The sequence below is a fragment of the Neolamprologus brichardi genome, chromosome 2 (genome assembly GCF_056152115.1).
Source record: "Neolamprologus brichardi isolate AB-2024 chromosome 2, ASM5615211v1, whole genome shotgun sequence".
Classification (NCBI taxonomy): domain Eukaryota; kingdom Metazoa; phylum Chordata; class Actinopteri; order Cichliformes; family Cichlidae; genus Neolamprologus; species Neolamprologus brichardi.
Genome location: NC_142105.1, coordinates 23,590,001 through 23,613,295, shown reverse-complemented (window position 1 = coordinate 23,613,295; position 23,295 = coordinate 23,590,001). Strand labels below are relative to the sequence as shown.

Genomic DNA, 23,295 nt, shown 5'->3' with positions numbered 1-23,295 from the left:
TATTTGCATCATATGTGAGCAGGTTATTTATGCTTAAGCACAGATCTTGTAAGATATGCACCGAGATGGTGGAGATCTGTGCCAGAGATGCCGGCAGGATCAACAAATTAATCCACGAGGCTGGAAGCATCATTGGCCTGAATCTGGACGCGCTGGAGTAAGTGAGGAGCAGAGGTTCACTGATATAACTGCTCTCAGTCACGCACAATCCATCACCCCTGCTTCATTCCACCCAGCAGACCCAGCAGACCTCATTCTCCCTCAGACTTTCTGAACCCTGCTGCCATAAAGAACGCTTCAAGAAATCAATTCCGCTGCTCTCTGTAAAACTCACACAAACACACGTCTGTATTATACCTTCTTGCTGTTGTTTCTCAGACTCACTGTGTGTATATTATTTATTCATGCTCTTTTGCACGATCTCAGTTTTATATATATTTTTACCTTTAACGTCATTTTTTCTATTCTTCATTTTTATCACTGTTGTATACAGTGGCGGTCCTAGCCTGTTTGGCGCCCTGGGCGAACACTCCCTCTGGCGCGTGAATTTCTGGGATTTCGCACAACCCAGAATTCAAATCAGGAATACATAATGGGCTAGGATTTACAGCATTATGAATGAAATGTGCTCTGTTTGGAAGCAGCCGCCCCCCTCCCTTTTTGACAGGTTGTGTGTGAGACTTTAAATCATCAAACTGTAAATTATACATTTTAAATTGTTATTGATCCCTTTACCCCGAGTCCTAAAGTGTATATTTATTTTCTTACTCTTCTTATATTTATTGTTTGTTTACTTGCACTGCTGTAACTGAAGATTCGTCGTCTCGTCTCTCTATGTACTGGACTGTATGTAGCGGAAATGATAATAAAGTTTTGACTTCAGCAGCGAGCAGGCGCACCGAAAAAACATCGGTGCAAATTATAAGTCTGTATCATAATGGCTGGTGTTTTTGTGTTTGTTGTTTTGTTTTTATTTTGTTTTATTTTTTTTTGAGTTGGTTATTAGATGCTGCTCCAGCCAGCCAGAGAATCCTCCGCCGCCCCCCTCTCCTCCCTGTGCCGCAAGCAGCAGGCGCACCTCGCGAACGGAGGGCGCCCTTACTCCCAGCAAATGGGCGATAGAAAACCGATCGGTGCCTATGCCATTCCCAATATGCGCTGGCTGACGTCGGGGCAACATGAGTACGAGCAATTTTTTTTGCCGATGCCCGTGATGCCGCCCCCCACCACGATGCCGCCACGGGCAACTGCCCGTGTCGCCCCTATCAAAGGCTGAGATGGTTTGGACGTGTGCAGAAGAGAGATATCGGATATACTGGAGAAAAGCTGTTGAATATAGGGCTACTAAATATCAAACATCACGATTTTCACGCTGGCTCCTTGAAGTTAGATTTTCAAGGGGCGTGGTTTTTGAGCTGGTGGACGGCTGAAATAAGCTTCTGCCCTCTGATTGGTCAATGTGGTGGCGTTCTTTGACGTATTCCAAATACTACTGGCTTTTCGCAAGGGTCAGCTTCGTGACTTGACCAATGAGAGAGCGATTCTCTCTCAGCTGATTGAACATTTCAGGTGGGTCGTGCGCGGTTTCCTTGGGCTCGCTGGGTTCAGGTATATGACACAGGAAACAGTGTCGCATGCTTCTTGTACGAAAAGTCGTCACATTTATCTTGTCTGCGCTGAGCATCGATTTTCTCCACGCAAAACTTTTTCCCACGCTGCCACGGTTTACTTACGTGTTGGTCACTTCTCATTGGTTTCCCATGGCTACACGTGTGCGACCGGTGAGTTAAAACATCATTATCAGCCCAGTTGTGCTTTGATATTTTATGTCAGCGCCGTTTATATTCACGTGCGTGTCAGTAATCGCCCCCTGCTTGTTTTGATACAGAGTAGTAAACGGTGTGCGGTCATCGGGGGGTCCGGTTTCTTGGGCAGACACCTGGTGGAGAAGCTGCTGGACCGAGGCTACTCTGTGTCTGTGTTTGACATCCGTCAGAGCTACGAGCTGCCTGGCGTCACCTTCTACCAGGGAGACCTGTGCGACAAACAAGTGAGGCTGCTCTTTCAGATCTCTGAGGGCTTAAAGGTCAAAAAAGGAAAAAAATTGCTAGACCCCAAAATATTGGGTGATAATCGGGTTAAAAGGCCTTAAATTATTGCTTATCGGGTCAGTTTAAAGAGTAAAGACTTCTTTAAGTGCAATTTGCTAATTCATTCTTGCACCAGATAACAAAACTCCTGCCCCAGGACAAACAAATGCAAACCAAATTTCACCAGGCGCCTGCTTTGTTCTGCTCCAGGCTCTGCTGGCAGCTCTGAAGGATGTGTCCTTGGTCTTTCACTGTGCCTCTCCATCGCCTGCCAGTGACGACCGTGCTCTGTTTGAGAGGGTCAACATCCAGGGCACACAGACTGTTATCCAGACCTGTATAGAGTCTGGAGTACAGGTGAGGGAGAGCATTTAGGTGCCTAAAGTTCACTCTTTAGAGAATAAGAGAAGACAAAGTGTCTTTAATGTTCACTTTTGTTTTTTTTTCTTTGCCAGAGATTGGTCCTGACCAGCAGTGCCAGCGTGGTGTTTGAGGGGACTGACATTAAGAACGGGAGAGAGGATCTGCCGTATGCCAAGAAGCCCATTGACTACTACACAAAGACCAAAATTGAGCAGGAGAAGGTAGGCAGGAACGTAGGAGGGTGTATTCGAGTTTGTTGGTGTGACTGGCAAGGCCCTGTAGTTGGCACTGTAGCCCAAAGGCAAGAGAGAAAATTTTATTTGTTATTTTAAACCAAAATAGGAGTGAAATGAAGGCTCTAATTTCCACTTTTTGATGCAGTCAGTCATACAGAGAACAGGAGAAATAATAAACTCTTCATTTGAATGCATTTACAAGTATAATTTAGCCTCTTGTTTTCTATTGTCACATTTTTAAGCCTCATCTAGACTGTTTGCATCTGTACAGTTAGATACATAGAAAAAAAAACCCTCATATTGATAATGGCTGAACAGAACTGCTGGAGTAATTATGCAGATTATGGAGATGCAAATGTTATTAAATATATTAAATTAAAATAGATAATTTAAGACAAATATAACGGCATAAGGAAGAGAGAAAAACGAGAAACAAAGACCCCACAGTGGTGTGTGCATGAATGCATAAATACACAGATTTGTGTATTGTTTCCAATCTGTAAATTGACTCATCTCAGCATGCCATATTATGATGAATAGATCTTTTTTTGAATTCTCAACATATTATTTGTTCCATCTGACATATCTTCCTATCTTCATTACTCAGTTGTTATACAATGGAGGGCCACATTTGAGCCATCTAATAGTATACCTCTTTTTCCATCCATCTATCTTCTTCCACTTATCCAATTCACGGTCATGGGGGGCTGGAGCCTATTCTAGCTGTCATAGGGCGAAAGGTGGGGTGCACCCTGGACAGGCTGCCAATCCATCACAGGATTAACACATGAAGACAGACAACCATTCACACCTACAGCCAGTTTAGAGTCACCAATTAACCTAACCTGCATGTCTTTGGACTGTGGGGGGGAAGCCAGAGTACCCAGAGGAAACCCATGCAAGCCCACAGGGAACTGTAGCTTGCCTCCACCAGTGTGTGAATGTGAATGAATAGTGGAATTGTTAAGTGCTTTGAGGGTCTCGAAAAGCGCTATATAAATGCAATCCATTATTATTAACATGCGAACAAATAAACATTCCTACTAGCCTACTTCTTTTGCTTTGAAATGCATATATACATGCATTCTCCACATGATCTTGTTGCATTATTTTGTTAAGATCCAATATTTAATCTGGTAACATTTTAACGCTCGAGTTAATGGTTTCTATATTAACGTAAGTTAGATTAAAAACTGTTTTTGAACCATCAGAGCCAATTCAAAGAATTCAAATCTAGTCACCGCTAGAACAGCTGCCTTATGGAAAAACAGGTTTTTGGCTTGGATGCACAGCCTATGATACCTGACATCTAAATGATGAGGTTCAAAAGCACACAGGCTAAATTTGTTTTTAACTTACTTTGTTATATACTTCTACAGCAATGTGATTAGTTTTTAGATTTGATGCAATTACGACAAGGGGACCAATTGCAACACTCTGACTTTTTGCGTTAAAATAATTTAAATAGTTTTCATATTAGTGACAGTGTTACCAGTTGTATTGTTAGTTGGTGCACATGTATATGTCCCTTTTGTCAAAATGTGGCTAATGTACTTGTTGTAGTCTCTCATTTATGAAGGAAAATGTAATTTTTTGTGTCTCCCCTGTTATAGCAAACAAATACCCAACAATGCACGGTAAAGGTGCCCTCTAACTTTAGCTTGCTACCCTGTTTGCAGGTTTATTATAAAAATTTATAAAGTTTGATAAAGAAAGTCCTTAGTTGAAGATGTCTGAAGATGACTGTGTTATAAAGGCTGAATTCCTTTCAGCCTTTCAGTTGACTTAAGACCGCCATCATTGGGTAAATGCAAGTCCATAATCTGATCATTTTTTTTGTACCTGTCTTGTTTTTTAATGCGTATTAGTGCAGAGAGAGTCCAAATGTTACATTTATTTCCCTCCAAATTTTTATTCCTTAATTCTTGTTTCTTGTCCATTTGCTATTCTGTGGGTTGTCTGAGAAAAGCGAGGCCTGTCGGGGCTTGAAGTCTGGAAGTTGCAGACACTCTTTTGCAGCTGTATCCTGTTCTGTTTTTTGTGTTTAGCTGGTCCTCAAGGCTTGTGACAAGCAAAAGGGCTTCCTCACAGTTGCAATTCGGCCTCACGGCATCTTTGGTCCTCGAGATCCACAGCTGGTTCCCATCCTGGTGGACACGGCTCGCAGGGGCAAAATGAAATTCATCATTGGGTGAGTCATAGCATTTTAAATATTTAATAATCACTCACGTAATAGAAACAGCTTTTATATGATAAAACACAACTAACAAACTGATAAGACTAAATGATAATCAGTTTAGCAACAATCACTGCTGATGATCTGAAGGTCTGCTGATTTTAGTCCAATTCCTGTGCTTCTTTGACGACATCAGTGCACGTGTGTCATAAGAGCTCAGAGTAAAGCCTGTGTCAGCAAAAAGACAAGAAAAACACCCCCCAATATATTTTATGTATTTGAGGGAGCCAGCAGCTGCTGCATCTGCATGTACTGCTTTCAGCATAAAACACTGTGATGTGTTGTTTGTGGTGTGGAAGGCTGGACTCACAGCATTTGACAGAAAGTGACAACCTGGAGTTGTAGGATTTGAAAGCGAGGCTTTCTTTGGTCTTGAGTGGGTTTTGATGGTGAAACAATGCCGAGTTGAATCAAGGATTTTAGCATTCTCTTCTAGTAAACAAGGTGAGTTATCAGTGAAGTATTGGTGTTTCTGAAACACGAAGCTGAAAGCAGCCTTGAGATAGTGGCTCAGCCCACACAGCCATGTGAAAAACAAAACAAACTTGAATCGCTTTCTGTATGACGTTATCAATCTCTCACATAAAAGTGGAGGAATTTTGGCCCACTCCTTTTTACAACATTGCTTCAGTTCATTGACGTTTACCCACAACTCTGTTTAAGGCCTTCTATGGCATTTCAGCCAGGAAGGGGTGTGGACTTTGACTGGTTCATTGCAACATACTGATTCTGTTCTTTTTCAGCCATTCAGCTGTGTTTGGGATCATTGTCCTGTTGCGTAACTCAGTTTTGCCAGAATTTTAGCTGTCGGATGAATGTTCTTACATTTGACTTTAGAATGCTTTTCATGGTCGACTCGTTGACTGCAAGTTGTCCGGGTCCCGTGGCTGCAAAACGAGCCAAAATCAAGATTCCCTCCATTACCATGTTTGTGCTGATATGATGTGTTTGGGTTTTGTCAAATGTGGCACTGTGTATTCTGGTCAAATATCTCAACATTGGTTTGGTCCATCCAAAGGAAATTGTTCGAGAACTCTTGTGGTTTGTTCAGATGTAATTATGCCAGCCTATGCTGTGCTGCCGTGTTCTTTTATGACAGAAGAGGCTTTCTCCTGGCAGTCCTTACAAATGGGCTGTACTTTTTCAGTTTTTTACTAATTGTACTGTCATGAACTTTAACTTTTAACATACCAACTTACACATGTACAGTTTGAGATGTAGCTTTTGGGCAGTTTTCTGAATATTACTCAATCTGACCTTGGGGTGAATTTGCTGAATCGTTCACTCCTGGGAGAATTGTGGCATTGTGTTACCACACACCTGACTGCTCAATGCCGATGAAGCGCTAAAACGTTTGCTTTCATAGCAGTGCTCGCACTTGCTGATGATCAACTGATGAAGTTCATGTGATTAGCAGCATCTGACAACAGCTACTTAACATTGTAATTCCTGTGAAAGCAGCATGAAAGCGTGCTACTACCACTAATTATTAGATCCTAGTACTTATTTTCAAAAAGGATTTCTTGATGGTTTTCAGTTAAATAATTAGTTTTTGTCTCCTTCAGTGATGGAACCAATCTGGTAGATTTCACCTTTGTTGAGAATGTAGTTCATGGACACATTCTGGCTGCTGAACGGATGAGAGCAGACTCCCCCATATGTGGGAAGGTGAGTTAAAATAAAACCCACAGCAGTGGTGGCACCAAGTGGTTAACATGCTTTTTGATCAGTTAATTTACTTTCATTTTTCTCCATTTGTCTTCCAGCCATATCACATAACCAACGATGAGCCAGTTCGCTTTTGGGACTTCATGTCTCAAGTATTGGTGGGTCTTGGATATCCTCCTCCCCGCTACCACCTGCCTTACAGTTTGGTGTACGGACTGGCGCTTCTCCTCTGGCTGCTGTCCGTACTATTGAGTCCTTTAATATCTTTCAAGCCAACTTTTACACCGATGAGAGTGGCTCTGGCTGGAACCCACCACTACTACAACTGTAAACGTGCCAAAGAAGAACTGGGCTACACACCGGTGGTCAGCCTGAAGGATGCGATTGCACGCACCGTAGAGAGCTATCCTCATCTCAGATGCGAGGCTTGACAGGTGGCTGGAATTAGAGACTGCTGAGACATGTAGAGCTCTGGGCATTTATACAATTAAACTCATAATGAGAATAATGGGATGCGGTAATACTAAATGGAAAATGATGGAAGTCACTAGTGATAGATAAACTTCACCATGTGAAGGATTTGTATGCCTTTTTTATTTTTCATGTAGCATTCCACCAGTAGATGGCAGCAGATGGTGTCGGTACTGGTGTCCTTATTGCAGTCTGATCATACACAAACTGCAGAGTACATCCACTCTTAATGCCAGTACAGTGATCACAGCTGATTTTTGTTGTCTTCTGTTCTTTGTACTTGTAAACACTGAGATGCTGCTCTTGAGATTTCAAAATGCCTTCATACATTCCTCCACATGCTCTTGATAGAACATATATATTTACATGTGTGTAATATATGATTATGTGAATGTTTGGCCTGGAACAGACGTTGCACAAGTTTCTGACATGCTGTTAAGTGAAATCTTCAGCGATACTGTAGACAGCCTTGTGCTTACATATTTGTTCCAGCTGTCTGGGCAGAAAGTCCTTTGCTGATTAAACTTGACAATGCCCTCATGCACAACGTGAGGTTTTCTTGGGAAATGTTTGGAGTTTGGAGTGAAAAGAACTTGAATGGCCTTCACACAGCCCTGACTTCAACCCCGTCACATACCTCTGGGACAGGTTAACTGGCTGATTGTAAAGTCTTATTGCCTAACATCAGTGGTTGACCTCGCTGATCATCTCGTAGCTGAAAGGGGACAAATCCCTGCAGTCAGGTTCCAGAAGTATGTGGAAAACATTTCTAAGAGAATTGACTGCACCGTCACTGCAAACATGCCCACGCAAACAAGGCTCTCAAGACACATCCTTCAGCCTTAAACCACTACAGAATTTCATTGAAACACTAATTGGTTAGAAATGCATCTGCAGTGTGGGACATTACAGAAAAAACAAGTCCTAACTTGTTTGGCATCACGACAGAAATCAGGATTTCTCTTTATTACACACTGTGTTGAAGCCAAGGGGATTTCTTTGTTGTTGTTGTTTTTGTAGTTGTGGTAGTTAGTGCAGGTTTATCTGCTCTTTGCTTACCTGGCAGCACTTTTACAAAGTTGCCCACACCTTACCTGCAGGGCAGAGCCATCTGTTATTTTTATATAGTCTCTGCAGTCTGCTATAACTCCAGACCTCCCCAAGGGGGAACTACTGTTTAAACAACACTCTCACATCATTATGATTTTTTTTATTTTTTTGGGACTGTTCATATTCCCTGTGAATATCCAACCATTCATATGTCTTCATCCGGTTTGGGCTGGAACATCTCAGCTGTCATAGGGTGAGGGATGGGGAATGCACTGGATGCACCTGTTTGTTAAATGTCTAATAGAGTGATTCACACTTACACCTACAAACAATTTTAAATCACCATAGTGCTTAATGTGTAGGTCCTTGGACCTACATGGGCGGAAGCCGTAGTACCCACAGAGAATCCGTGAACTCCACACAGAAAGGTCATGGCCAGGCAGTGGATTCAAACCCAGGATCTTGTTCCTGCTGCAATGAGAGACCAACCCTTGCTAACCTCTGTTCCAAAATACTTCCATAGGTCGGTACCTTGTGTTGTTGTCCACGGGGACGACATCCTGAGGAGAAAATTAGCAGAATTTGAGTGCACCGTTTCTTACATCGGAGCTGATGTAAGAGGAGAAATAAATGCAGCCACCAGTAGAGGTTTCAGTGCACAGGTAAATGCATGCACATCAGTCTAATAAAATTCTGATATGACATCATGTGAACTAGATTAACATCCACAGGTTCCAGTCACTCAGCTGTTAGATGCTGGGTGTCATAAGCATGGCGTTTGCTTTGATGAGTCAGGGAGACTCTGTGTTATTCAAGCACCGTCATTAAAAACAATGATGGGCTGGGTAATACTAAAACACAGCTATAATCCTAATATTTACACATCCATCTCCTACATGGAAATGAAAAAGTCGAGATACCAATGAAGTCGTCGACACTGACGTGCTTTGTTTTCACAGCGTTAAATGCATTGGTTACATTACTTAAGTTTGTCTTTTCCCTGTTCAGCATTTCTGCCATTCCTTGTCTTGGTGTGGTGAGAATAAGGTGGGGGTTATGTTCAGATACTTTGCATTCTCATTTTAATTCTGAGCAGCAGCACCCTAATGATTCACTTGCTAGAGTCAGAGCCACTGGGCAAGGCCGTCTGACTGGTTTCTTCTACAAGGGAACAAGGGAGAGAGATCCAGGTGAATAATACACGTTAGCATTTACACTTGCAAGTGTGCTCGCCAGAGCGAAACTTTGGCATTCAGAGTTGCCAATTTCCTCTTCCACCTACTTTCTGTGACGTGTTGTGAAACCTATCTACACCCTTTCTGTGATTTTGAAACGGCCTCGTAAATATGTACACAGACTGTTTATGGGGTTTTTTGTGCTTTTTCTAAGGCACAGTGTGGTTTCAGAAAGTTGAAACTGTGGCCAAATTCTCAGAAAGTGTTCTTTTGCCATTTGTAGGAGGAAAAAAAATTGCTCGACAATTGCAGGCACATCCTTGACTTTCTCTTACACAAACATGGATATAGTCGCTCGGATTGAGCAAACAGTTTGTTTACAATGGGCTTTCATCTGTTTTTCTTCCTAGGATACCCTGCGTATTGCAAAGCACAGGGTAATCCATAAATGACCTTTACCAGAGCTTATATAAGAAATCCAATGTTCACGCCAGCATTCATGATTTTTCCTTCACAGAAACACACGTGAAAGTATAAAACACCTTTGCTTTAAGAATAAAATTAAGAATGTTCCAAGCTTGTGTTCTATTTTTTCTGCCGACCTTCATTATCTCGGCTCTGTGCCGTGTTCTTGTTCTTGTTTTAATGCTTGTGCTTCCTGGGCTGTCCTACCCAGTGAGCATGAGACGAGTGTTTCCCAAAGGAGATGTTGCTGTGTGTCGCTTAGTTTATGTTTGCCATGCAGTGCACCTTGTCGTTGCCCCTATGCCTTGCTCGTTCTAAGCATTGATTGCCAGCCACCTGTGCGACAGGTATGTGCTTGCTGTCATCCACGAACAAAGCCCAGATGTAGTAAACAGAAATTAATTCTTAGCAACCTCTCTTACGCACACACACACACACACAAGTGGATAGACAAACACACGCTGCTCCACCCCATATCTACCTCCCTTGACTGGCTGGGCTTGTTAGTGCTCACGCCTGTACCTGTTGGCTAATACGTCGGGCTGAGACACCTGTTAGACAGAGAAAGACTTTTCCTCTGTTCACACCAACCACGCTCACTAGGACACAGATTCTCAACAAATCTTCCTGTGCTGGATACAAAGTGACAGCAGGTAGGAACTCTGGTGTTCACTTATTCATGCCATGATATTTTGTGTATTTTAAAAGTGTCAGAGTGATCGGATTGGTTGGGTTACATAAACTGTTTGTTGAAAGTGTTCATTATGAGTGTCTGCCCTCTCATTTTCTGGGTGTTTCTTTGCCATGATTACTTCCTATCGTGCTCGGGGCTTGCTTTAAAATGCTATTGGCTTTCATTAATCATTTATCTCTTATAGACTGATGTGCTAAACCGAAGATAAATATGGTCTCTGAGCCCTCAGTTTGTTCTGTCACCAATATTCAGGAAAATCCTCAAGAGATATTGTGCCGACTTACTCCAAAGGGAATGAATTTACAGCCTAAGGAAGGACTTTTTTTTAAAAGTGATATTTGCATTCTGACTTTAACAATACTCCACAGTTTTGCATAAGCTCTACTCTGTGTCTACTTTCAGATAAGGGTACACTTGTGATTGTTTCATTAGTATTTTCCCCTTTCTACTGAAGTTCCCCTGACGACGTAGGCTTGCCTCTGAGCAACTCGTTTCTGTTTTCTGATCCTAAATAGCTCAGTTCATTTGGAAATGAGCGAATAGAAAGCAATATTTGTGTAATCAGGTTAATCTTATGTGGGCCAGTTTATATTGTTACAGAGTGTCAGATACACAGAATGCCTATCTGCGTTCATTCATATTTGGTCAGTCGCTGCATATTTTGGAAAGCGGACAGACAGGATCATCGGCATGTTTTAAGGATGAAACTGAGGAATGTTTGACACAGCATGTGTTTCTCAATGGGAGGGGACATAGTATGGGAACAAAGTTGCAACTCGCTGCTCACATCACACGCCTTATTTTTACAAGATGCCAATCATCTCTCTGAATATATAATTTAGTGGCCTGCAAAGAAAAGAGAAGAAAGAAGAGAGCGAGAACCCCGTGAAACAAGCATGTCAAAAGGTGAGCAGATTTTGATTTTAATGTGAGATTATGTGTTTCCTGCAATAAAAGCTGAGAGTATTATGCATCTGTGCCGGGCTCTTGGCTATAAATTCACTTATTACCCTGATTTAAGGCAAACTACAAGTGGTTGATGATATAGTGTCTTCTGGCCCAAAGGGGGACTGTATATCTTAGAAGCTATCAAGCAGACAATTATTAAGCTGTCATTATGATGCAGCATATAGTGTGTATCATATCTCAAATGTGAGCTTGTGCGCGGGTGTGTGATATGCACATGTTTGTATCTCAGAGGGAGACAGAGCGTCCGTGCTGCGTACCACCAAAGTCCGGACAAGGCTGAGGGGAGACGCCAGCTGGTTGCAACGCAGCAATGACTCTAAGGATGAAACGCAGGAGGAGAAACCATGGTAAACACCCCTGTTTAAGCACGATACCCATCATCCCGTTATCATCTACTCTGTCACAAAGGAAATAAATAAAAATAAGATAAAACCAAATTCCATTGCAGGATAGCAGAAGTTAAAGCCAGCCGTCTGAGCGGAGCCCCTGCTGATACCAGTCCAGTGTCTTCGCCAACAAATTCTACTCCGCCACCAACCAAGTCTGACACCGAGAGGTAAACCCAGGTTTTTAATGTCACAGGCTTATCTGCAGTTCTTTGAAACATGCCTGTGCTGATAACAAGTCTCTGTTTTGAGTTTAGGCAGCCAACATCCGGATACCTTATCAGGTAAGAGAAAGGCTTCTGATATTCTGAGCACCACCATCTGGGTTATAAAACACGTTTACCACAAAGCATATAAAAACATATATATTTATAAAACAGAGATTTTAGTCAGCCAAAGTGGAGTCTCAGTCACCATCACAGTGAACACTTAAAAATAAACAAACAAAACACACACACACAAACTGTATAAAGAAATAAGGGCTTGTTCAGGACTTTTTCTTTTTCTTCAGGGGTGTTTTCACTAAAGTGGACAAGCCTCCATCCTCACCATCTAACGGCTTTAGGTAAGAGCAGCTAAACCACACAGCATTGACAAGCAGTTTGACCTTTCCTCTATTACTTATTATCTGGTTTTATTGCAGCAAAACACTGCAATTCAACAAAAAGCCTTCAGAGACCTACAAGAAAATGTGAGCAAACGTAAATTCAGAGTCCCAGTTTAACTGCTGGCAGCTGGATGAGAGTCTTTTCACAAGGTGCATGTTTGTGCTTCTGTTCCTCAGAGCCCCCCACACTGTGCGGTCTGCTGCAGAGAAACAGGAGGGCCAGCTTAGCCTCGAGGAGCAGGAGAAGCGGTAAGACTCTCCTTGCATCCTGAAGTTAGACACCCGGGAAAGAGATTACATTAACATTATTCTGATTCATTCTGCAGGACGGAGAAAGCCAGTAATGTTCTGAGGAAATCTGCAACCAGGCAACGGTCTTACGTGCTTTCAGCTGCAAAGAAATACGAGTACGTATTTTCTCATGCCACTATTCTAATGCTTATCTTGAGATGCAGCATGTTTCTGTAATGCTTTCATAAAAGAACAGTGCAAATGTTTAAAACTTCCCATGCAGTGGGAAATTATTTTTATTGACGTGCCTTGCTGAGCACTTACGGAGGCATTCACACAGGCTTTGTGTTCAAAACTCTAAGGTCTCAAGAAACGCCCGACACATCGCTCAGCAATAGCAGTCCAGCATTTGTGGCTACAAGGTAAGCCCTTTTTCCTAGAGGCAAAAAGAAAAAATATGTGAAATATGTGCTCTACACTTGCATGCATTTCTACTTGTGCCATCATGTGGTTGACTAAAAATGTGCAGGGTGGAGATTACTGATGATGATGAGCCTTCTGAGACTCCTGCACCTGCCAGCGCTGTGCTGCCATCCCCTGTTGTTCCTGTCACATCTGTTGCATCCAAGCCTGCGCCCGAACCTCAGAAAATGTAAATCCTGCACCATGTTTCTATTTCCAGTGCAACAAGTGATTTGAGTTTGATTCATTATCTCTGTGGTTTACAGTGCTGACACCAGCACTAAGACAGCTGCTGCTGTGAGTGTTAATGAGCCGGTTGCTCCAAAGTTGGAGAAGAAGGCAACCCCAGAGCCTGCAAAAGAAGAGACCCCTCAAGTGTCTGTTACAAAAGAACAGCCAACTTTTGACACCAAGGTGGCTGCTCCCCTCCCTGATTGTCCTCAAGTAGCCTCTAAAGAGTCACAACCCAAAGAGTCTGGGCAAACTAAAACGCCTCTGGTTGATCTTTCACCACCATCGATGTCCCCAATATCATCTAATCAAAAGTCCCCTGAGTCGACCACTGCAGTGTCTCCTGTCCCGACCTCCACTGTCACCAAGTCACCTGCACCTGTGTCCCCGGATGTGACTGCAACTCCTGAAAAATCAGATGTCAAAGTGTCTCCTGTCCCGACCTCCACTGTCACCAAGTCACCTGCACCTGTGTCCCCGGATGTGACTGCAACTCCCGAAAAATCAGATGTCAAAGTGTCTCCTGTCCCGACCTCCACTGTTCCGACGTCCACTGTCCCAACCTCCACTGTCACCAAATCACCTGCACTTGTGTCCCCTGATGTGACTTCAACTCCTGAGAAATCAGATGTCAAAGTGTCTCCTGTCCCGACCTCCACTGTTCCAACCTCCACTGTCACCAAGTCACCTGCACCTGTGTCCCCCGATGTGACTGCAACTCCTGAAAAATCAGATGTCAAAGTGTCTCCTGTCCCGACCTCCACTGTCCCGACCTCCACTGTCCCGACCTCCACTGTCCCGACCTCCACTGTCACCAAGTCACCTGCACCTGTGTCCCCTGATGTGACTTCAACTCCTGAAAAATCAGATGTCAACGTGTCTCCTGTCCCGACCTCCACTGTCCCGACCTCCACTGTCACCAAGTCACCTGCACCTGTGTCCACTGATGTGACTTCAACTCCTGAAAAATCAGAGGTCAAAGTGTCTCCTGTCCCGACCTCCACTGTCACCAAGTCACCTGCACCTGTGTCCCCGGATGTGACTGCAACTCCTGAAAAATCAGATGTCAAAGTGTCTCCTGTCCCGACCTCCACTGTTCCAACCTCCACTGTCACCAAGTCACCTGCACCTGTGTCCCCTGATGTGACTTCAATTCCTGAAAAATCAGATGTCAAAGTGTCTCCTGTTCCGACCTCCACTGTCCCGACCTCCACTGTCACCAAATCACCTGCACTTGTGTCCCCTGATGTGACTTCAACTCCTGAAAAATCAGATGTCAAAGTGTCTCCTGTCCCGACCTCCACTGTCCCAACCTCCACTATCACCAAGTCACCTGCACCTGTGTCCCCTGATGTGACTTCAATTCCTGAAAAATCAGATGTCAAAGTGTCTCCTGTCCCGACCTCCATTGTTTCGACCTCCACTGTCCCAACCTCCACTGTCACCAAATCACCTGCACCTGTGTCCCCTGATGTGACTTCAACTCCTGAAAAATCAGATGTCAAAGTGTCTCCTGTCCCGACCTCCACTGTCACAAAATCACCTGCACCTGTGTCCCCGGATGTGACTTCAACTCCTGAAAAATCAGAGGTCAAAGTGTCTCCTGTCCCGACCTCCACTGTTCCGACCTCCACTGTCCCAACCTCCACTGTCACCAAGTCACCTGCACCTGTGTCCCCTGATGTGACTTCAACTCCTGAGAAATCAGATGTCAAAGCGTCTCCTGTCCCAACCTCCACTGTCACCAAGTCACCTGCACCTGTGTCCCCTGATGTGACTTCAACTCCTGAAAAATCAGATGTCAAAGTGTCTCCTGTCCCGACCTCCACTGTTCCGACCTCCACTGTCCCAACCTCCACTGTCACCAAGTCACCTGCACCTGTGTCCCCGGATGTGACTGCAACTCCTGAAAAATCAGATGTCAAAGTGTCTCCTGTCCCAACCTCCACTGTCCCGACCTCCACTGTCCCGACCTCCACTGTCACCAAGTCACCTGCACCTGTGTCCCCCGATGTGACTGCAACTCCTGAAAAATCAGATGTCAAAGTGTCTCCTGTTCCGACCTCCACTGTCCCGACCTCCACTGTCCCGACCTCCACTGTCCCAACCTCCACTGTCACCAAGTCACCTGCACCTGTCCCCCCCGATGTGACTGCAACTCCTGAAAAATCAGATGTCAAAGTGTCTCCTGTTCCGACCTCCACTGTCCCGACCTCCACTGTGCCGACCTCCACTGTCCCAACCTCCACTGTCACCAAGTCACCTGCACCTGTGTCCCCATATGTGACTTCAACTCCTGAAAAATCAGATGTCAAAGTGTCTCCTGTTCCGACCTCCACTGTCCCGACCTCCACTGTCCCAACCTCCACTGTCACCAAGTCACCTGCACCTGTGTCCCCTGATGTGACTTCAACTCCTGAAAAATCAGATGTCAAAGTGTCTCCTGTCCCGACCTCCACTGTCCCGACCTCCACTGTCCCAACCTCCACTGTCACCAAGTCACCTGCACCTGTGTCCCCGGATGTGACTGCAACTCCTGAAAAATCAGATGTCAAAGTGTCTCCTGTCCCGACCTCCACTGTTCCGACCTCCACTGTCCCGACCTCCACTGTCCCAACCTCCACTGTCACCAAGTCACCTGCACCTGTGTCCCCTGATGTGACTTCAACTCCTGAAAAATCAGATGTCAAAGTGTCTCCTGTCCCGTCCTCCACTGTCACCAAGTCACCTGCACCTGTGTTCCCCGATGTGACTGCAACTCCTGAAAAATCAGATGTCAAAGTGTCTCCTGTCCCGACCTCCACTGTCCCGACCTCCACTGTCCCAACCTCCACTGTCACCAAGTCACCTGCACCTGTGTCCCCTGATGTGACTTCAACTCCTGAAAAATCAGATGTCAACGTGTCTCCTGTCCCGACCTCCACTGTCACCAAGTCACCTGCACCTGTGTCCACTGATGTGACTTCAACTCCTGAAAAATCAGAGGTCAAAGTGTCTCCTGTCCCGACCTCCACTGTTCCGACCTCCACTGTCCCAACCTCCACTGTCCCGACCTCCACTGTCCCAACTTCCACTGTCCCAACCTCCACTGTCACCAAGTCACCTGCACCTGTGTCCCCTGATGTGACTTCAACTCCTGAAAAATCAGATGTCAACGTATCTCCTGTCCCGACCTCCACTGTTCTGACCTCCACTGTCACCAAATCACCTGCACCTGTGTCCCCTGATGTGACTTCAACTCCTGAAAAATCAGATGTCAAAGTGTCTCCTGTCCCGACCTCTACTGTCCCAACCTCCACTGTCCCGACCTCCACTGTCACCAAGTCACCTGCACCTGTGTCCCCTGATGTGACTTCAACTCATGAAAAATCAGATGTCAAAGTGTCTCCTGTCCCGACCTCCACTGTTCCGACCTCCATTGTCACCAAATCACCTGCACCTGTGTCCCCTGATGTGACTTCAACTCCTGCAAAATCAGATGTCAAAGTATCTCCTGTCCTGACCTCAACTGTCACCAAGTCACCTGTCCCAGTGCCTGCTGTAACAGAATCTGGACTGAACACAAAACCTGAACCCAAAATGGAACCAGAGCCACAGACTAAATTGCCTCCAAAACCAAGGTCAGATTTCCATTCAGTCCTGGCACATTTTGTAGCATCAACAGGTGGAATGGAATAAACTCAGGTGTTATGTTACTAGTTCTTGCATGAATTTGCGCTATTATGTAACTGTGTTGATCTATAATTGCGCATTACAATTTATATAAGTTTATATAACCTATTAAGTTACTATTTGCTTTATATGGCATTTGGTTTGGTATTTTACAGACAAAGATCAACATAGTATAATTTTACTCAGTGGATTGTTAAAGATCACACTAAGAAACATTAGAAACGGAAGCTAAATTACTTCCACTTAGACCAGCTCCAAGAGTAAAATTCTCCTTGCACATTAATGTGTCCTTTCTAGTGCTCCAGTAATGTAGAGTACAGCAATAAAAACCTCACAGGGACCATTCATCTGCCTGGAGTAGTTTTACTTTGGGGTATTTAAAGCTGTTTTAGCTGGAAATATTTCTCCGGATGTAATTTTACTTTTATTTTCTTAAGTAAAAGCTCTTAATACTGCTTCAACCACTCCAGCAATATAACATAAAACTACCTACGTATATAATGAGCCTCGAGCATGATTTGTAAGCAAAGCTATGTTTGTTATGAAAATATGCTTTCAGTGGTTTAAGTGGTTTTCTTTGTTTAGGTATGTTTGCTCTCATTCTTTCACATGTGTAATTCAAAGCTGCTCTGGAATGTGATGTGTTTGTTGTCCATCTTGTTTCACAGCTCCACTGCTGACAGGCTCACTGCTCTGTCCGACACTCTGATTTCTTTCAACACCAGTTCATCCAGGTACTTCCTGGAGAGAAAGATGAAAGCCGGAGAAACCAGAAATGCAGTGACACATTAGTTCCCACAGCCTCAACAATATGCCATCTGATAATAAGAGCTTTTGTTTTGTTTTTTTTTCCTCAGTAGCTTTAAGAATGATGAGGAAGCCCTGGCAAACGAAAAAGGAGACTCAGCGGACGATCACCCCACAGAGAACAGGTATAAAACCAACAACTTCCTCATTATTGTCATAGCAGTGTTGGCAAGAAAACTGATGAGGGCTAACTGCCACTGAGCTCACTTCAAAGTAATTACAAAATAATGCACATCTCATTTTCAGGCGCTCAAAAAGCCTGATACCAAGGGGTGTCTCTAATTATGCCTGATGAAGTGTGGCACATAAACATTTGATATAGAGATATGTGCTTTCTTGCCAAAGCAGGTGCACTAATATATCTTTTCCTCTCCTGTACTGCAGTGCTGAACAGAAGCCAGCTTCAGAGCTCAACAACTGTGAACCAATAACAGACGATCTCCTGGGTTTCAGTGATGGGTTTGTTAAAAATACATTGTTAAGATTGTGCATTTAAAAAGTTGTCACGGTGGCAAATATTTGAATAGCTCTCACAAGGTGGCACTGTTGGGCTTCTTATAATCTGCCCGTCCTTTACCTCAACTGGCCTGTTCTAGCTCTGAATCGTAAATCCCCCTTTGTTCATCAACTTCTCTGCTTCCTCTTCCTCTCCTCTTTCTACATCTGCAGTCCAGAGGAGCCAGCAGAGCCTGTTCCCCCCAGCCCAGGACGCTGGAGTCAGGATCTGCTTAGTGGAATGGACAGGTAGAGGAAGAATTCTTTCTCCTAAGAAAAAAAAAAGAGTAAAAATTACTTCCTTGTCAGTAGCAAACCAAAATACCACCTCAGCTTACCTTTCCAGAGTTGGATGTAGAGTTTCAAGAGAACTTTCCTCCATATTTGAATTTTCTGTTTGATGTCTTTAGTAAGCCAAACCCATTGAAGACCAGCGGCACTCTGGATCTTCTGGCAAATGATGTCATTGTAAGAGGCACAGAGGCACACAGGTGAGAAAGAGACAGACCGGCTTCTCCTCCCATCTCACCCTCCTTGCTTATGCATCCTTATTATTAATAAGATCCCGGCTTGCTGAGTTGAAAGACTTTGATAAACCCTCATCCTCCTTCAGTTTGATCCACAAATCAGGGCTCCGCTCCCGTTTGGCATTTTCTATTTTAACCTCCTGCTCCACGTTAAATAGAACCAAAGTCTCAAATTCCTGAAACGACTGACTTTGAAAGGGAAAGCCAGGTTTCATCTGCAGCACGACTGGAAATAGAAGGGAATGTTCTGTACTGATTAGTATTGCTGCTTTGTTTTGTCTCCACCAGCCTCAGCATGCAGCGAGAGGAGGAGAAGCAGACAGACAAGACAGCCAAAGAAACACAAAGGTAGCGGGAGATGACAGGCTGCTCTTAAACAATTATCTATCTATGCAGAACTGTTCCTTCCAAGAAATGCTTTCCATACACACGCCTTGTAATGATTTATAACAAGTCTGCCTGCAGCTATGCTGCCAGCGAACCCCACAGAGACACAGAGTCACTATAATGACCAAACTGTGATCATTACCTAAAAAAGCATGACAGCATACAAAGCTAAAGTCTGTGCTTTATTCAGATGGTTTTTGTGATTGCTAAATAGTTCAGTGCATCTTGAGCTTTACTAAAGGACAGACATGTTAAATAGTGTATGAGAACAACCACACTAACCTTTACTTGGCCTCTCTTCTCTTCCCATCATGCCATTCATCCGTACCGCCCTCCTTACTTCTATCTCACCGCTGTGCAGTGAAGAGGACAATGCGGATCCCTGGAGCTCGCGTGTGACAACAGTGACAACCGTAGTCACTAAATCAAGGTAGTTTATTTACTGTCACATGTCACATGCAAACCAGTGTGCTTAAAAATAGTTAATAATAACACACGGTTTCACTCCAGCTTGATAATATAAATGACCGGGTTGGTGTAATTGTTCAAGGGTTAATCTTAGGTGAAGAAATCCTGAAGTCCGCAGATTTTGCTGTTCAGCAGTGGAATAGTGTTTCCATTTGTCAGCAACATCCTGATTCTGATTTTTATTGAGTTTTGCCCCACGTCCCTCCGTGTTTCTGTTTACCATTCAAACTGCATTAAATCTTTCCATTATGAGTCAATGTGATCAGAATTCCTTCGACACAAGATGGGCAACGCTGACAATTGAGAGTGAAATCAGTGTGAAATTGTTTTTCAGCTCGGCTGATCCATTTGATCCATATCCGATAGGGACCACATCCCCTAACAGGTAATCATATTGGTTTGGAGCTATGACTGTTTTCCTGCAAGACAGATAGCATCTCAGCATGCATAATTCAGCAGTTTCTGATTATGAGACACTTTTCTCTATTCCAGCTCCTCTGACCTGCGCCAGCCCCTCTCTGATAGTTCCATCAACAGGTACGGGAATGATAATGCAAATTCCCTTTTTCGATACTGTAACCTCTGTTTGTGGCGCCGATTTCATCATGTTAGCACACGGTTTCCTCATTACTACAACTGCTTTAGTTTGTAAGCTAATGCGAGAATTGTTATTCATAATCAGTAGATGTGATGCAAGAAGCACCAGGAGTCTGGATCTATTGACATGCTCAAGCTGATTTACTTATTTGTTTTCTGTTTTAATTTTAATTTTAGTGCATTACCAGCTTTAATGGAAAAGAGCTCAGAAACAAAATAAGTTTGTTATTGCTTACATGTTTCAGCTTAAGAAAAATTAATATTGTGAGTATTGAGGACATTTTTAGCATTAGGGGGTTCTACAAAGTCCTCCACAATGAGTTTTTTATGCACCCATTCATACAGTTACACACCAATTACACTGGAACTGTGAGGAAAGGGAGATTGCCTGCCATTGGGAAATCTGTAGAAACGTTCTCTGGCACCTGAAACAAAGTTGCCCCTGAAATGATTCATTATAGGAAACTAAACTGCAAATGTAAGAAAAAGAACAAATAAGGAAATACTCGTGAGTGAGCCATGCTGATGGCTTTCTCTCTTGTGTGTCTGACAGTATGGGCAGTAATGCCTTGCGGTCCCTTGCAGATGACATCATCCCTTTCAACACTGACAAAACAAGGTATTGAACCAACTTAGTTGCATACTTCTGTGATGAATCTATGATTGAAAAATGGGAGTGGAAGGGAAAGTGCAGACCTACAGAAATCTTTTTCTTCCTTCCTGCTTGAACATTGTCTGATGTGCTTCATCTGTCACAACTCCCAAATCCCCCCCCCCCCCCCCCCTCTCTCTCTTGCTATCTCTCCCCACTTTGGCTGTTTTAACATCAGCACTCAGCGGTCATGGGAAACCAGCACAGCCCAGGAGTCGAACACAGAGGAGAGGTGATGACATGCTTTGATGTACTTTTGCACCCCCACACTATACACTCTGTGCTTCATTCATCTACTTTCACCCATCCATGTCCATTGCGTGTTAAAAGCCTTTCAATGTCTCTCCCCTCTCAGCCAAGAAGCGCAACCAGAAGCAGAAGGCCAAGCTGAAGATCAACAGACAGTCATCAAGTTTGAGAGGAAGTAAGTGATCTTGGATATTGGCTCCTTTTTATTTCCGTAACCTCCTCCCTTTTCACCCCGGTGAAGTAGCAAGACTCTTGCAGCGCCTTGCTCACCGAGTCGGAAGACATTGTGCACTGGCGCTGATGAAAATAGGTCAGACATATATTTGTTACAACTTTCCCTCACAACTGTGGTAACCCCCCCCCCCCCCCCCCCACCCCCCCCTCTACCTTATTTGTCTTTGGAAGGATTAACATCATGTGAACCGGCCATCTTCCAATGCTGCTATGTCTTTGTTTGTTTGTTTTCAAGGTCCGTTGAGAATGACTCTCCGTGGAACCGATGGACATCACCGACTGTCTATACCATCCCCACAGAAGAGAAGCAAGAGGAGGAGCAGGGAAGGTATCTTCGGTATGGTTAAGCTCATTAAATGCACATTAAAGCACCTTTTTGAAACTATTTTAGTAGGATGTGATTATAGCACCTTAAAATTCAGTGGCTGTCAAGCATTTAATTGAAAGAAAGCTGAACACAAGATGAAACATCCTCCCGGCTCAGTCGGAGAATAATTAACTTTTTCAGCTTGTTCTTTTTTTTTTTCTTTTAAAACTTTAATATTGTCTTATCTTTACCTGTACAAACTCATTATAATGCAGGAATTTCGTCTCTTTTGTAGCACTGAGGATACACAAACGGTCACAACCATCACTACCATCAGGTAGGGAAAAGGGGGTTTTTTTCGTATTGAGATTGAAAACTGTAGAGATTAGAAGGGCTTAGGTTAAGAGCATGAGAAGATGTATAAGTGGAGGTTACAATCACACTGCTTGGGAGGAGGGCCTCAGATCAGGCAGTGGTGCAGTACTATATAAAGCAGACCACAACTGGTCAATAAACCCTGACCCTAGTGGAGCTGTGAGCCAGAAAGATCAGTTTCATACACATTTTTAAAAAATGCAGCAGTCTCGCTTACTGGATTGCGTCCAGCTTATTGACTGCTTCAGCCTACTATAAAAGTCTAACACTGTTTTCTTTACTTTCCAGGGAGATACGCAGTGAGCCTGAGCCCTCCATGGATCGGTAAGTTTATGATCTTGTAAAGTCAGACAGCGTAATGCAGAGGGTTATTTTCTCTCTCGTCTGTTGATTTTCTCCCTTTTGTAACAACACTGGCTTGCCCTTTTTTTTCTCTTTTTAAATCCTTTCATGCCTCTAGAAATTTGAGCAATGGTGCGCTGTTGCATGAAACTTACATTTACCTGTTCTTCAACGAGTGGAATAAATGGTTATTTTATGAAATGTATCTAAAAACAAATACACGCCATCAAATATTTAGCACGTGTGGGTTTGTGTTACGCTCTCACCTTCTGGATCTGCTTTTGTCTCTTTGTAACGCAGCCATTTTTAGTAGGCGTAACTGAAAATGGTTAGTAACTGAAAGTTATCCATGAAAGCTACCTGTAACTCCATCATGACACCCGGTTAGACAGATTTCCATTTCAACTCTATTACTGAAGTTGAATGACAAGATCTGCTCTTCCATTGTCTTTCAATTTGCCCTCATTTCCTTCCCTCTAATTATCAGCCTCCAGATGTTAGAATAATGATGTGTATTAGAGATGTCCTTTTGTCAAATCACAGCCCGTTAACCAGCCTGTCATTAACAAGCAGTGGCAGAAGTGATTATCTCCTGAGCTGCATTTGACAGATGTGGGGTCCTTCTCTATAACCCATCACTGTAATGCCATCATTGAGTGAAAGATGAGACTAACGTTGATGCACGTTGCATGTCTCCAGTTTTGATACCTATTCCAGGACCATAAGAGAAGAGGAGCAGAGAGTCAAAACCCCAGAACCTGAAACCAAAAAGTGAGTGACTGTACAAACTATAAATTTAATTTGGATTGACAGCATATCAATACATACATATTGATTACACATTACACA

The 23,295-nt window shown here is 43.7% G+C and overlaps 2 protein-coding genes across 2 annotated transcripts in view; both read left to right on the top strand.

Annotated features, from left to right (window-relative positions):
* Positions 1–1,568: 1,568 nt before the first annotated feature.
* nsdhl (NAD(P) dependent 3-beta-hydroxysteroid dehydrogenase NSDHL) lies at positions 1,569–7,611 on the top strand. Its single transcript, XM_006781597.3, has 7 exons — positions 1,569–1,781; positions 1,889–2,050; positions 2,301–2,447; positions 2,546–2,674; positions 4,738–4,880; positions 6,491–6,593; positions 6,692–7,611. Exons 1-7 carry the CDS (start codon positions 1,635–1,637, stop codon positions 7,022–7,024), a joined length of 1,164 nt encoding a protein of 387 aa, XP_006781660.2. The 5' UTR covers positions 1,569–1,634; the 3' UTR covers positions 7,025–7,611.
* A 2,663-nt stretch (positions 7,612–10,274) lies between these two features.
* znf185 (zinc finger protein 185 with LIM domain) overlaps positions 10,275–23,295 on the top strand; it is a 17,408-nt gene continuing 4,387 nt past the window's right edge. The window contains exons 1-29 of the mRNA XM_087848875.1: positions 10,275–10,407; positions 11,291–11,354; positions 11,647–11,764; positions 11,866–11,973; positions 12,061–12,087; positions 12,315–12,368; positions 12,447–12,494; positions 12,588–12,659; positions 12,737–12,817; positions 13,004–13,063; positions 13,171–13,293; positions 13,370–13,754; positions 14,925–16,954; positions 17,675–17,740; positions 17,864–17,938; positions 18,198–18,272; positions 18,483–18,557; positions 18,719–18,799; positions 19,124–19,183; positions 19,584–19,652; positions 20,025–20,075; positions 20,183–20,227; positions 20,841–20,906; positions 21,118–21,171; positions 21,295–21,363; positions 21,658–21,759; positions 22,025–22,066; positions 22,393–22,428; positions 23,146–23,217. Of these exons, the coding sequence (XP_087705001.1) occupies positions 11,345–11,354; positions 11,647–11,764; positions 11,866–11,973; positions 12,061–12,087; positions 12,315–12,368; positions 12,447–12,494; positions 12,588–12,659; positions 12,737–12,817; positions 13,004–13,063; positions 13,171–13,293; positions 13,370–13,754; positions 14,925–16,954; positions 17,675–17,740; positions 17,864–17,938; positions 18,198–18,272; positions 18,483–18,557; positions 18,719–18,799; positions 19,124–19,183; positions 19,584–19,652; positions 20,025–20,075; positions 20,183–20,227; positions 20,841–20,906; positions 21,118–21,171; positions 21,295–21,363; positions 21,658–21,759; positions 22,025–22,066; positions 22,393–22,428; positions 23,146–23,217 (4,154 nt within the window). The 5' untranslated portion in view covers positions 10,275–10,407; positions 11,291–11,344. The remainder of the gene's footprint in view (positions 10,408–11,290; positions 11,355–11,646; positions 11,765–11,865; positions 11,974–12,060; positions 12,088–12,314; positions 12,369–12,446; positions 12,495–12,587; positions 12,660–12,736; positions 12,818–13,003; positions 13,064–13,170; positions 13,294–13,369; positions 13,755–14,924; positions 16,955–17,674; positions 17,741–17,863; positions 17,939–18,197; positions 18,273–18,482; positions 18,558–18,718; positions 18,800–19,123; positions 19,184–19,583; positions 19,653–20,024; positions 20,076–20,182; positions 20,228–20,840; positions 20,907–21,117; positions 21,172–21,294; positions 21,364–21,657; positions 21,760–22,024; positions 22,067–22,392; positions 22,429–23,145; positions 23,218–23,295) is intronic.